General features: G+C 35.1%; 2 protein-coding genes across 3 annotated transcripts in view; both read left to right on the forward strand.

The window, feature by feature from the left end:
* LOC108689922 overlaps nt 1-6,413 on the forward strand; it is a 48,641-nt gene extending 42,228 nt beyond the window's left edge. For both annotated transcript variants that reach the window (XM_018196898.1, XM_018196899.1), the window contains exons 10-14: nt 89-426; nt 1,051-1,164; nt 1,469-1,567; nt 4,797-5,348; nt 5,923-6,413. In XM_018196898.1, the coding sequence (XP_018052387.1) occupies nt 89-426; nt 1,051-1,164; nt 1,469-1,567; nt 4,797-5,348; nt 5,923-6,090 (1,271 nt within the window). In that variant the 3' untranslated portion in view covers nt 6,091-6,413. The remainder of the gene's footprint in view (nt 1-88; nt 427-1,050; nt 1,165-1,468; nt 1,568-4,796; nt 5,349-5,922) is intronic.
* Nucleotides 6,414-7,191: 778 nt separating this feature from the next.
* On the forward strand, nt 7,192-12,512 carry LOC108689920. The gene is made up of 6 exons (XM_018196888.1): nt 7,192-7,532; nt 7,936-8,166; nt 8,609-8,940; nt 9,451-10,033; nt 10,515-11,156; nt 11,837-12,512. Exons 1-6 carry the CDS (start codon nt 7,192-7,194, stop codon nt 12,510-12,512), a joined length of 2,805 nt encoding a protein of 934 aa, XP_018052377.1.

Raw genomic sequence — 12,512 nt, forward strand, 5'->3', positions numbered from 1 at the left:
GATCTATACTTCGAATTTAAGAAGATCATCTACTTCTATATAATGTTTTATATTACAATCGCGAATCACCGTGTATCTATTATTACAGAAACTAAACCAATGAACGCCATGGGCATGCAAATGGGCAGCACTATGTCAATGGGCAGCACCGGCTCGACAGAGACCGAATCAAGCCTTGAGTCGTCCTGCAGCAAGGATTCCGCGTCGACGTCATCATCTCTGTCAACATCGTCCTGTGAGCCGGCATCCACCATTTCTTACGGATCGGCGATCGGTGGCGGATCCTCCAGTGTTACCAGCAAAACGACGGAGACTTCGACAGCCACATACGCGACGCCGCGTAAGGATGTCGCCAGGACATCTCCGATCGCCAGCACCGATCTAAGCACCGCCATCACGCAGGAGTTGCAGAGGCGAGCGCAGCAGGTAAAATTGATTGACATTCAAGATAAACTCACGTATCTCGGATTTTTTCTTCTGTGAGATAAGATCGCTAAACCACGAGGATTGAGAGTAAACATGAAGTAATTTCCAATATAGTTTTTATAATGCATTCTTATCGTATATATTATTGCATGATTGCAATCAAGATGCTTCCTGTCTTCTCTCTCGTTGAACATAATTTTTTCGTAATTTTTTAATCTTAATCGTTATTTTGCAGCGATATCTTTGCCATTGGTCTGTTTATCTATGATATCTTTTATATTTTATATTTTTCATGTCTGTCGCGATAGAAATTGATGAGCATTATCAATCAGTTGAAGTACCTCGCGACATAATGTACTGCAAAAAGTTTAATCTTTTATCCATGGACTAGATTATAAATCTCATTAAATAGTTAGAAGTTGTTTTCCTCGGTATTAACTTCTTCATTTTTTTCTATACAGATATATTTTTAGAAATGTTGAAATTACGTTCTCTATGAGTATATTTATTATTTTTATTTTATCTCGAGTAATTATTAATTGCCTTTAATAATTAATATTTTTAATTTATCGTTATATTTATTATATTTCATCACATATCGCGCATTATTTTTCTTTCTCACAGAGAATGAATAATGCTGCTAAAGCAGAAACATTAAAGGAAAAGACTCCGGATAATCGCAAACCTCAGAATCCTGAAACTCTGAGATCACAGGAGCAAAAAGTCACACATGATAAGGTCAGTTACTTATAATTACGTATATATAATTAATTGCACATGTATAAGGAATCTATAAATCGTATGCAATCCAGCCTTAATTATTATTATTTATACTGATGCCTCATTACGAATGCATTTTTATTGATAAACGTTTTTATCTTTTTTATTTCTAAAACTCTTTAATATGTAGCGTGAACTATATGTTAAATTCGCACTAATATCGTTATACACGTTCTGAATATTTTAAATCTGCTGACTAAATTCAAAAATGTCTACTATAAAATTGATATTTTATTTTTTTTTTTTGTTTTTTTCTGTTTAGCTGATGGAGGAATTTAAACGTGCACACCAAAAGATGTTCAATTCTGCTCAACAAAAAGTGCAGTCCTTGGAACAGGTGCCCAAAGAAGTTCAGGAGAAGGTAAAAAAAAATTATTTCATTTTACGTATTATTTAAAAATTGTGCAACTAAATTTTGGGATACAATAAAATAATATTCTCTCAACTCTAAATTTCAAACTCTAAAATAAAATATTCTTTTAGTACTTTTTGAATATGTTTTTACGTATGTTGTAATTTGTACTGATCTGTATACAGAAATAATTAGTCGTGAATTTACTTTGCCATGTGGAATTTGAAATACATGAAGCTCCAACTTTCATCATGCGATAACAATAGTCTACCTGACGCCAGTCTGATGTACTGTTCAATGATAAGCGTATCTTTCAAACCGATTAGTGACGTAATATATTGCATGTTATAATTGCAATCAAGTATTAACAACATACATAAATCGAGGTTGCCATAATGTCAGCAATAAATTAAATTGATCTTGCAAAATGAATCAATTTTAGACGAAACATAAATTGAATTGTAAAAAGTCAAACTAATCAAAATTATCAAAAGTTATCGACGAGTTCAATAAGTTATCAAATATTAAAAAATTAAAAGCAATTGAAGTATAATGCAAGGTTTCACTGATATCAATTACTATAATTTTCCGAAGGTGATAGTAATTAACAACGTAAAATTAACAACGTAAAATTGCGCGCGAAAGGATGATATATAACGCGCTCGAAAACAATAGCCGTTTTAATCATATATCAAGTTAATTTCGCTTTAACGAGATGTCGAAGTGAATAGATGGCGAAGATATGAGATCTTTCGACCCGCATTCATCTTTTTCTTGCGAGTATTTTCAAGGCGTAGCTAACTGGCGGCTCGAATAGCGAGTTTTTAATTACACAACCGCTAAGCAACGATCCGGCGGTGCAAACAGATAAGAGCACGAAATTATGAAGACTCCGGAATAGTCGTCGTCGGTGTGGCATATAGACTACGTAATCATCATGTACGTGTGCGTGCGTGCATGCGTTGCTGACGCGCCGATATATTTACTTGTATGTATACCTGTGGTGCACACATTGGCTGCTCGGTAGTATTGTTGAAACGTTGAGAGATAGCGAGCAGTTTGCACACCTTAAAGTCACGTATGTTCCAACATTTTGTTTCAGTTCTTGCATTACCACGCGGCAAGTAAAATGTACGAGCGATATCGCAGATAGACCGCGTTTGATCGCGGAAGTAGTTTATACGTAAATTAATTATATTAACTCGAGAGCGCATTACAATCATTCTCAATACATCGTTTTTGACGTAGAAATATTTATGACAGTTTAATCAACGAAATAATAATAATAAACCTGCTGCGGAAATTAATTACTAATAATTATTATTCGAAAGCTATATTCAAAACTAAGCGGTATCTTGAGTGTCTTCGGATTGCCGGGATAATAGGAATAACGGGAATGACTGTCTCTCTAGATTAAAACGTGTATCTCTAGATCATAGTGTGTTGCAACAAAGTGATTTCGTGCGCGTATATATTTCTCATTTTTCGAAGAGAAATCCGGATATTATTTTCTTCGAGTAGAGTTGAGCGTGTTATCGTTGATAAATCACTGCTTTACTTTTTCCCGCGAGCAGGTGATTGTTACACAAGCGAGAAGGTCAATTGACAGCTTATGTTACCGTCTTATCATCCATTAATCATCGTTATCGAGACTTTCGTGGATTCATTCGTCGTAAGACCGGCGACGGTGATTATAGCATCGTCACGTCGTGTACGAGGCATCCGATACTGGGAGTTGCAACGCGACACGTCGCGTCGCGTCGACGCGAGGTCTTGTGCCACATTTTTTCCTCACAGCCTCGAACACTGCAGTTTCCTACGAATTGTGGCGGATGTGCAAAATAATAGGGCTTACATAAGAACGCCGGCGTAAGGCGACGTAACGTGCGCTCTTCTTGCGTTCCTTCAGTTGCCCGTCCGCGGTTGTCGTGTCGTGCGATCGGCGGTCCGCGAAATAAATACCGCAAAAACGCGTGATCACCATTCGATCGTGATTCGAAGAAAATAGCAGGATAGAGAAGTACATTTTGTAGCAAAGAGAGGAGAGAATATTCGAAACATCAATACGTAAAAAAAAATATTTTTATCAACACTACTAATTCTATTTAATTGGTTCTCCGAAAAGGAAAGAAGGAAATTTTATGAAAAAAATTGAAGATTTTTAAGATATTAAGAAATAAGTTCAATGAACACTGCCATAAATAAGATTGTTTTGTAATGTAATCTATATATATTAGAGACAAAGTCTGTTTCGTACATGTGAAATTTAATAGAAAATAATATATGTGACCGTTCGATGTATGATGAATGTGAAAAGTGCAAGTAAAAAGAACTAATTCACGTGAAGAGTGTATGAGAATACATGATGTATTAAATTTCTTGTATCACTATTGCTACAAATATTGTTAGAAATATTCAGAATTAAATATGGATAAAAACTCGAAGATGAATAATACAACCGATTCAATAAGGAAACAAACGCTGGTCACAATCACTCCTTACAACGTTAGTAATTATACAAAACAATCAGCGTTAATATACAATTAGCATTAATATGCAATTTAATTTACAACTCTAGCACGTGTGTCCAAGGATAGTTTATTAATTTGTGAAACATTTAATATTTTGTTGTCGACAAATTAAGAATACATTTTGAAAATATAACATATTCTATTTTAGAACATATATCTTAATAATTTTTAATTATAGTTTTTTTAAATTACGCGTAATGTGCATATAGAAAAACACATATTATTATTTAAATATTAATTACTTGTTTTAAATTTTAAAAATTGATATTTTCAAATCTACAGTATATAATCTGAATCTTAGTAAATTTAATACTTCAATCAAGATTATTAAATTAAAACTTTGATTTGCTTATATAAAGTCGCTTTTCAATAAAATTTTATTCTTTGAAAGAAAATAAATTTATGTTTTGAATACATAATAACGAATTTTTCTCTTTTTAATAAGTAACTTTAAGACTGTTATTAAGAAAATATTCTTTGTTAAAGATAATCGTTCTTTAAAAGAAAAAGAGTAAACGGATTATTTATAATTTTTTTAGCAATAGAATGATACTTTTATGTGTAATAAATCTTTTTAATATCTAATTTTATTTTTGCACAATGTTATAATTTTAAAAATTGTATACATATATAATATATCCAAACATAACAAAAACTGCAAACTTTTTATTAGAACGACGTAACAATACATTTTGTTACATTCTCAGGAACAGCAGAAGAGAATGCTCAATGAGACAACGGTGTCGACAACAGCAGGTCCTCCAGTACCACCGCCAGCGCCTCCGCTTCCGCTTCCTTCTAAAAATCAGAACAGTGACGATTCAGTGGAGATGCAAAGCATTGAATCGTTCAAATTGAAGGAGACGCCCAATACAGTGCCGAAACCACCGCCAACGTACTTCCCAGTGACGAGCCCTTCCTCGACGAACAATAGTCCGCGACACGTTGGTACTGCAAGCAAGATTCCCAAGGACGTCGCGACAAGTCCTGTTGCAGAACTCGCAAAGAACTCGGCTGCACCGGTCTCGCCGATCAACAGCGCTCAGCCTTCAAAGTTACCCAGCGGCAAGGTGGCCATCAGGATAGGATCATACGAGGGTGAGACGAAGCAGCCATCCAGGTTAGAATTCTTGCCACAACAGCCGAGTCGCGACAAAAACGGCGTTGACGAGTCGGACAATAGCCCTGTCGTATCCAGGTTGCAGAACGAGCTTGCCGCGACGCTGCAGAGATCGAACCTCAGAAGAAAAACTGAAGGCGTAAGCGATACTAATAAAACAAAATCATGAATTACCGCAGAATAAGATTAGTCATACGCTCAGAGAAAAACATAATATGATAGTAACTATAAAAATGACAACTACACAAGTTTTTTATATAGAATAAATGTGTGTGTGTGTGTGTGTGTGTGTGTTAGGTGTGGGAAAAAATTCGTGGCGTTTTTCCCGTTAGATGACATTAAAAAAACGCCACGAACTTTTTCCCTAATACATATTATGTTAATTCTTATATATTATAATATATATCTCTAATATATATTATGTTAATATATCAATTCTATATTTGTATATATTTATATATAAGCTTATATAGTTGTCATTTTTATCTAATTCATTATTATCATATCTTTTTCTAAGTGTAAAAAATAAATCAGTGAAAGAAATTAAAACTTTTATCATTATAAATATTTCGACTGCATATTTTTTCCTGAACATTTCTGGAATTTATCGAATTATTTAATTGTCAATTTTATATAGCATTTTATATTGTAATTCTTTCTAAAAAAAAATACGACATTCCGAAAAAAAATGAGAACTTGTTTTTGCATTTTAGGAAAATCAGTCGCCCGTGAAGACTATTCATGAGAACGCAGCGACATCCAGCAATGAAACAACGAATCCAGAACCGAACAAGCTTCTTCAGAGCAACATCGAGAAGCTTGCTTCCGCTCTCAGCAACAAAGTCACCATTAAAGTGAATCCGGAAAATAGTAGTCGATAAGAATCGAGTCGAAAAGACGTAGTAACAATCATCTTGTATCTTCGTAAATTTTGTACATTTTTGCACGTTTCGCTAACACCATTTCGACTTAATTATATAAGAAAAGGCACTCTCCCTATTGGCGAGATTCTTTTACACCTACATGTTTTTATATCTTATTTATTATCGTATTATACACCGAAAGTAAGGAGCTAATTCTTATTAATCGAGACGAGGTTTCACGACCAGTATTTATCGCGTAGTCTTAAATGTAATCTACTGCGGCTATGTACGAATCTTAACGAAAAATTCGACGAAATGTTGAATTTTTAAATAAAATCGACGACACGTAATAATATAATAATATTTGATCTTGAACCTCTTATCGATTTCCTAAATTAATATACGAAATCCTTGAGGCATTCAAGTTTTTTTATTAATTAAGATTAAGAACATTGTGGCCATGATTAAGAATATACCTACGAATTTTATTACGAATTATGGACATAAACATAATAACCAAAAAATATTAATTTTACGACTTTAATGTTAACCTTTCAGAGCTGACACTGGATCTATAAGACTCATTTAATTTAATTAAAAAGCACTAATTAATTTCAAAGAACTAAAATGATATACTCGTGTAAAAAAGTAAAAACTAAATATATTTTAACAAGAATAATTTAAATTTGAAACATAAACATTAAAAAAATTAAATGACATTTTTTACAAAAAGATTTATGATTATGAGATTATGAGATCTCTCCATTCCTCTCTCAAAAAAAACACGCGTGCGTGATACGTAAAGTGCTTAATTTTGAAGCATTTGTCTCCATAGCACTCGATTTTGGTCAACCTCAGAGGGTCAGTATTGCATGAGCATATTTAAGTATTACACACTTATAATTTTTTAGAACGTTTCCCGAGAAGCGAGAAGTTGTCTGTGAATAATGACGGTACGCATCTTCCCCTGACGTTTCGATCAAGGAAGTGTTAATCCAGCACGGTTAGGTACTGGGAGGTAAATGAGCGCTTTAAAAATCCCTCGTTCATGCAGAATCTCATAGATGATTCGTACGGTGCGATACCATCCCCTTCCTCGCCACGCGAGAGAAGCTATCCATGAACGCGTCACGTGGAACAAGATTGTCCGATCGGTCGCAGAGTAACAGAATACATAAATTATTGCTGTCGGAGTACCACGAGTTCTCTGAGACTATTTTGGTGGAGTCGCCGTTCGCGGAGACCACGAGAAACGGACGAGGGATTCGTCAGGTCTCTCTGGGTCTTACACCGACTAGGTTGATCGTTGCTGCCGACATTCTTCAGACTAATCCCGGTTTCTTTTGCCCGTCTTATATTGACGCTAGTATTGAGAGCTTCGAACTCGTATCTGTGTATCCCTTAGAATATGTTACGCTCAGTGTGTTTAGGAGAAGACGTCGCAGGACTCTGAAGGCAAGGTATACTCCTTCAGACAAAGGGGTATAAAACAATAGTCTCTATTTTTTCTTTCCTCTTGCAGAGCCTTTACACTCGTAACTCTTAACAATAGTATTGATATGTATTACAATATCATTGCGCAGATATTAAATATGGTAAAAAAGCTGTACAATGATGATACAACAATGGTTGTTCCAAAATTTATTGTCAGTGCAGAAATATATATTTATAGTGCATGTAACGTAAACTATAAATTTTCAATGCTGAAAATTTTCAATGCAGTAAATTTTGGAACATAGCCGATATTAAAAGTTACAAGATGGGAGCCCTGAAATTGAAAAATACAAAGCAAATACTTTAATCAATTTTCTCTTAAAGAAAGTGAATTTTTACATTCGATTTATCTTAGATTTATTGCCCTAGATTCATTGACGGTCGAGTTAATTATTACGAGCTCGGTGGTGAGCGACGTAGGGTTCCTTGGAAAATCTGGTGCGAGCAAATACGAAGATTACTGACATACAAGACAAACGGTAGCTCGTTGTCTGAAACGACAGCAGCGAGCTCGTCGAGCAGTAGCGCCTTATATTTGCTATCATCTGAAATAGAAATCAAGAGTAATCGCGATGCGAGATGCAAAAGATCGATATTCAGGTGATGATCGATGTAAATTAATTTTTATCTTTTTACATTACTCATATTTTTCGCGAATGTATTTAACAACTAAATTTATTTTTATTTATTTAAATTTATTTTTATAGGCGAATTTAGAGTCGATTTTGTGCAAAAACGTTTCAATTCTTTTGACATCATGTGAATAATTGTAATTAGTATTTATGAGTTCAGTGAATCTGAACATTGTCTTCAACATATGTTTTGAAAAATGTTCATAATAAATTTTTTATAACCTCACAATAATTTTAAATTACATAATCTTATTTTTCGGATTTTGATCTCCAAAATGAAAGAGATCGTTTAATTATATTAATTTCAAACAAAAATACATTAATTTAAAATACACCATAAATATTAATTAGGCAATTTTTGAACGAATACTGATTAGTGATAATATCATCCAAAAAAAAAACGCGTACAGAGTATGGAGTCATTATGGAGGTGCCGGCGACTATGTTGCTCCAACATGGACCGAGAAGAACTTGTATCTCGGACCGAGTTACAATGAGTTGATGAACGGCAATTACACACCGGTTCCGGTGAGATTCGCTGGAGCCAGCTTAGAGGATCTTAGATACGAGCTAGAAGATCGCACATCGCGTTACATCGCTTGCGAGAAATCCTGTCACAGTTGGCCGTGTCAGACAAAGTTTGATGGTCGGGCAAGATTTCAACGTGCCGGCGGACTCTGTAATGTCCTTTTCGCAAGAAGTCGCAATGTATGTCATTGCGATTACGCCGCAAGTTGCAAAAGTTCGCCTTGCAACGTCTGTCAACTGGATAACAGTGTCGGCATAAATGTTCTTGGAAAGCACAGCCGATATCACGGTTAGATTTGCGAAAGTCATAAATTTTCCTTATCTACTTTCCTTAGATACGTTTTAAATTCAAGTTTCCCTAATAATAGAAATTTAACCCATAACTGGAGCGTAACTGGGTACTGGTGGTCCCTGGGAATAATTATTTCAATTTTATTCTTCACAGTTTTGTTCTTTTATGTAGACTAATTATCGTATATTTATGATAATTTCAAGTATTCTAATTTTTTATGTAAATGACATTTTTTTATTTTCTTTATATAATAACTTTTAATAACATAAAGACTTTGAAAATTTATTTTTAAATATATACTTCTGTTATGGGTTTAAAAAATTGTAAGAACAATAATATAATTTATCGATTAAATGAATCCAATAAATATATTAGAAATGCAAATATTCCAAACGAAATACATTACATTATTAAACATTCAAAAACATTTAGAACGTCGAAACATGTTTTTCGAAGACGATTTCGTAGAGCATGTGGAAAATAAGTATGGCAAACGCCAACAACAATATCAGAATGAACCGAAAGGGACTTTAGCAAAAATATCGCGTTTTGGCTTCGGTGTGTCGGAGAAATGCAATTCCGAATTGATTCTGGGTCCTTATCGCGGTGATTCGGGCTACAAGGATGTCATTGATGCTCGTAAGTTGCTCGAGAACGGTGTAACAATTTGGGAGGACAATTGTCGATCCTTAAAGGGTCAGAGACATCCGCGAAGATACGGCTTATCTTCGGCAGCGCATTTTTTCCATGCGCTCGGCCCGTGGTCGGTGCAACCTGGCGAGCGAGAATCCGTACAGACTCTCAGATCACCGAGTGCGGTCAACATTCGCAGACAGCCCTCAGATCCGGAGCTGAGACTTCCAGTTTCGCGCCGCCAGTTGACAGCCAGCATCTCTTGCACTGCCTTGACCCCTGGCGGATCCAATATTATTGGTGCCGTCACTAGAGGACGAGTGATACTCTTCTGGACGCCAGAATATTGGTACAGGCCTCAGGCAGCAGTGGCTGCCTACAGGTGATACAAAAAGAATATTTGTCATAAAAGAATATTTGTTTTAAAAGCTATATAAGAGTCAATATAGTTTACTTGTTGTTTATAGATAACATTACACGGATCGTTAAATCTTTATTGCATCCATGTAAAAAAATCTCATATTTTCATTTTAATGTTAAAAAATGTTTCCTAATTTGAATTTGACCATCAGTTTTCAATGTTGAATACAATTAGCAAAAATCGTAACGCTTAGGTAAGCCATATTGGATACAATCATTTTATACAATCAATTTATATTTTAACTAACGAAAAATCAATTCATTAACTTCTTCTTAACTTCAAAAATTTTAGAGTGAGAATTTAATTTTAATTGTCCAATTTCAATTGCATTTTTTCATTAAATAATTTGAGAAGAGATCGTTTGTCGAAGAGAAAAAGAATTATATATCATTAGATATCAGCCTGTAATCAGTTATGTCTTATACAAAGCATCTTATGACAGAGAGCTAAGGCATCATTTAGCGTCTCTTCAGAATTTTCGACGCGGGAAGGAGAAGCAATCGAAAGGAAAATTCTTCTACCGACGAAAAAATCGGATATCAAGCGAGAATGACAATACCGAAGTTGCGATTACAAGAAAATCCAGCAGTCTCTTGGACCGCGTGCTTTCTATCAACGGCGCACGCAAACGCAATGGAAAGACGAACAGAAACGTCAATGTCGAGGAAGGCACGGCACAATTGCGGAGATTGTTAAGGATGAATCTTCGTATTACCATGTGGGACCTGGATAGCACTACCTTCGCCACGCAACTCACGTCGATCGATCGTGATCTCTTTGTTCGCATTCCCACGACCGAGATTGAGGCGCTGATCTACCAGAGATCGTCGCGCAACGCACCGAATTTGGGTGCGTGGATCGCCTTCAGCCACCGGATCGCCTGCCTGACCGTTAGCGAGATCCTCGCGATTAAGCAGCTCGACATGAGGACTAGGATCATGACGAGATTTATCAATGCCGCTGACAAGTGTCTTGCGCTCGGCAATTTTCAGTCTTGCAGATCCATCCTGGCTGGTCTACAGGCTCCACCGATTTATAGGCTTCGGAGAAGCTGGTCGTATCTGAGGACGCATCACGCCAGCAGGTTTCCTCTCGTTTAAGATCCATTAGAATTTCCTAATTAAATATCAAAGAAAAAAATAATTCCTTTTGATATTTAATTAACAACATTTATCGTAAATCTTTCTTATGAATAAGTTTATCATATATTTTTAATGCACAGTCAAAACATTCTGTTAAATTTAACACATTTTACGTGTGCTAAACAGTCCTCATTCAAATTTAAAATATAAGATAAATATGTTACGAAATAATATAAATTATATAAAAATTAACACAAAAAATGTAACATTGACACAATTTGCGTAAGCACATTTCTTTAGTAAAATTTACATTTATAATATGTTGCAACATTTTATTCATTTATCTTAGAATTTATGTTTTAGAATAAATTATTTTTATGTTATTTGTTCACTTACGCATAGATTGTATTATTTTGACATAAAAAAATATTGGATATTAATTTAATACAAGATATTCAAATAACAGAGTCACGTTAAATAAATATTTGATATATTAAAAATTCAACATAAAAATTTCAACAAGAATTGTTAAATACAAAATGTTTTTTTTTATTGTACACACGAATAAATTAATAAATTAATAAATAAAACCTGAGAAATACTTCTCGATTCTTCCTTTGTTAATTACTCTGTTTCAAAAAAACAAAAAATGTTTTAGTACCGACAACCATATATGTTTTAGATACGCGACAATGGAGAGGCTGTCCAAGATTTATAAAAGCCCACGATGTTCAAAGTATCGAAAAGTCTGGACCGTAGCAAAACGTAATCCACCTTGTATGCCATACGTTGGTCATTTTCTGATTAAGGTTCTGGGATTAAATAGCCTGAAAGAAATTCAAACGAATTTTGCACCGTTTTTCACAAAGAAACAATTAACCGCGCGAATTCCTGGGACTTCAGAGTCTTTGTCTATTAATAATAACTTCAACGATCATCATTCAAGAGATGACAAGAATCTAATAGAATCCAAGCAATCTTTAGCTAGGCGCATTTTTACAGCGACACTTACTAAGATGAAATTCACGACCCACCAGAACGTCACTGATGAAACTAAGGGCGATGTCTGGACGTGCGGGCAGCGATATCTTGCACGCAGGTTTTTTAATCGTTGGCGCGTGTTTACTTTGGAGATGAAAGTACGCTCGCAAAATAATAGGAAATTGAAAAATGCAGATTTGAGGAGAAGACGCGTTATCGACAACGCAGCCTGGCTGACAGACTGCCAGAGATTCGCGTTGGGCTACAATTTTCCATTAAACTCTTTTGCATGCGAATATCTTCTGAAGGCGCGTTACAGAGAGGACCGCGAAAACTTCTTCATCAGTCTCATGCTGGAACCGCCGAGGACAACTTGA

The sequence above is a fragment of the Atta colombica genome, unplaced genomic scaffold (assembly GCF_001594045.1).
Source record: "Atta colombica isolate Treedump-2 unplaced genomic scaffold, Acol1.0 scaffold281, whole genome shotgun sequence".
NCBI classification, from domain to species: Eukaryota; Metazoa; Arthropoda; class Insecta; order Hymenoptera; family Formicidae; genus Atta; species Atta colombica.

Coding starts and splice junctions, on each gene's coding strand:
- LOC108689920 (XM_018196888.1), top strand. CDS start 7,192: ATGAACGCGTCACGTGGAACAAGATTGTCCGATCGGTCGCAGAGTAAC. Junction 7,533..7,935: donor CGCAGGACTCTGAAGGCAAG/GTATACTCCTTC, acceptor TTATTGCCCTAG/ATTCATTGACGGTCGAGTTA. Junction 11,157..11,836: donor AGGACGCATCACGCCAGCAG/GTTTCCTCTCGT, acceptor TATATGTTTTAG/ATACGCGACAATGGAGAGGC.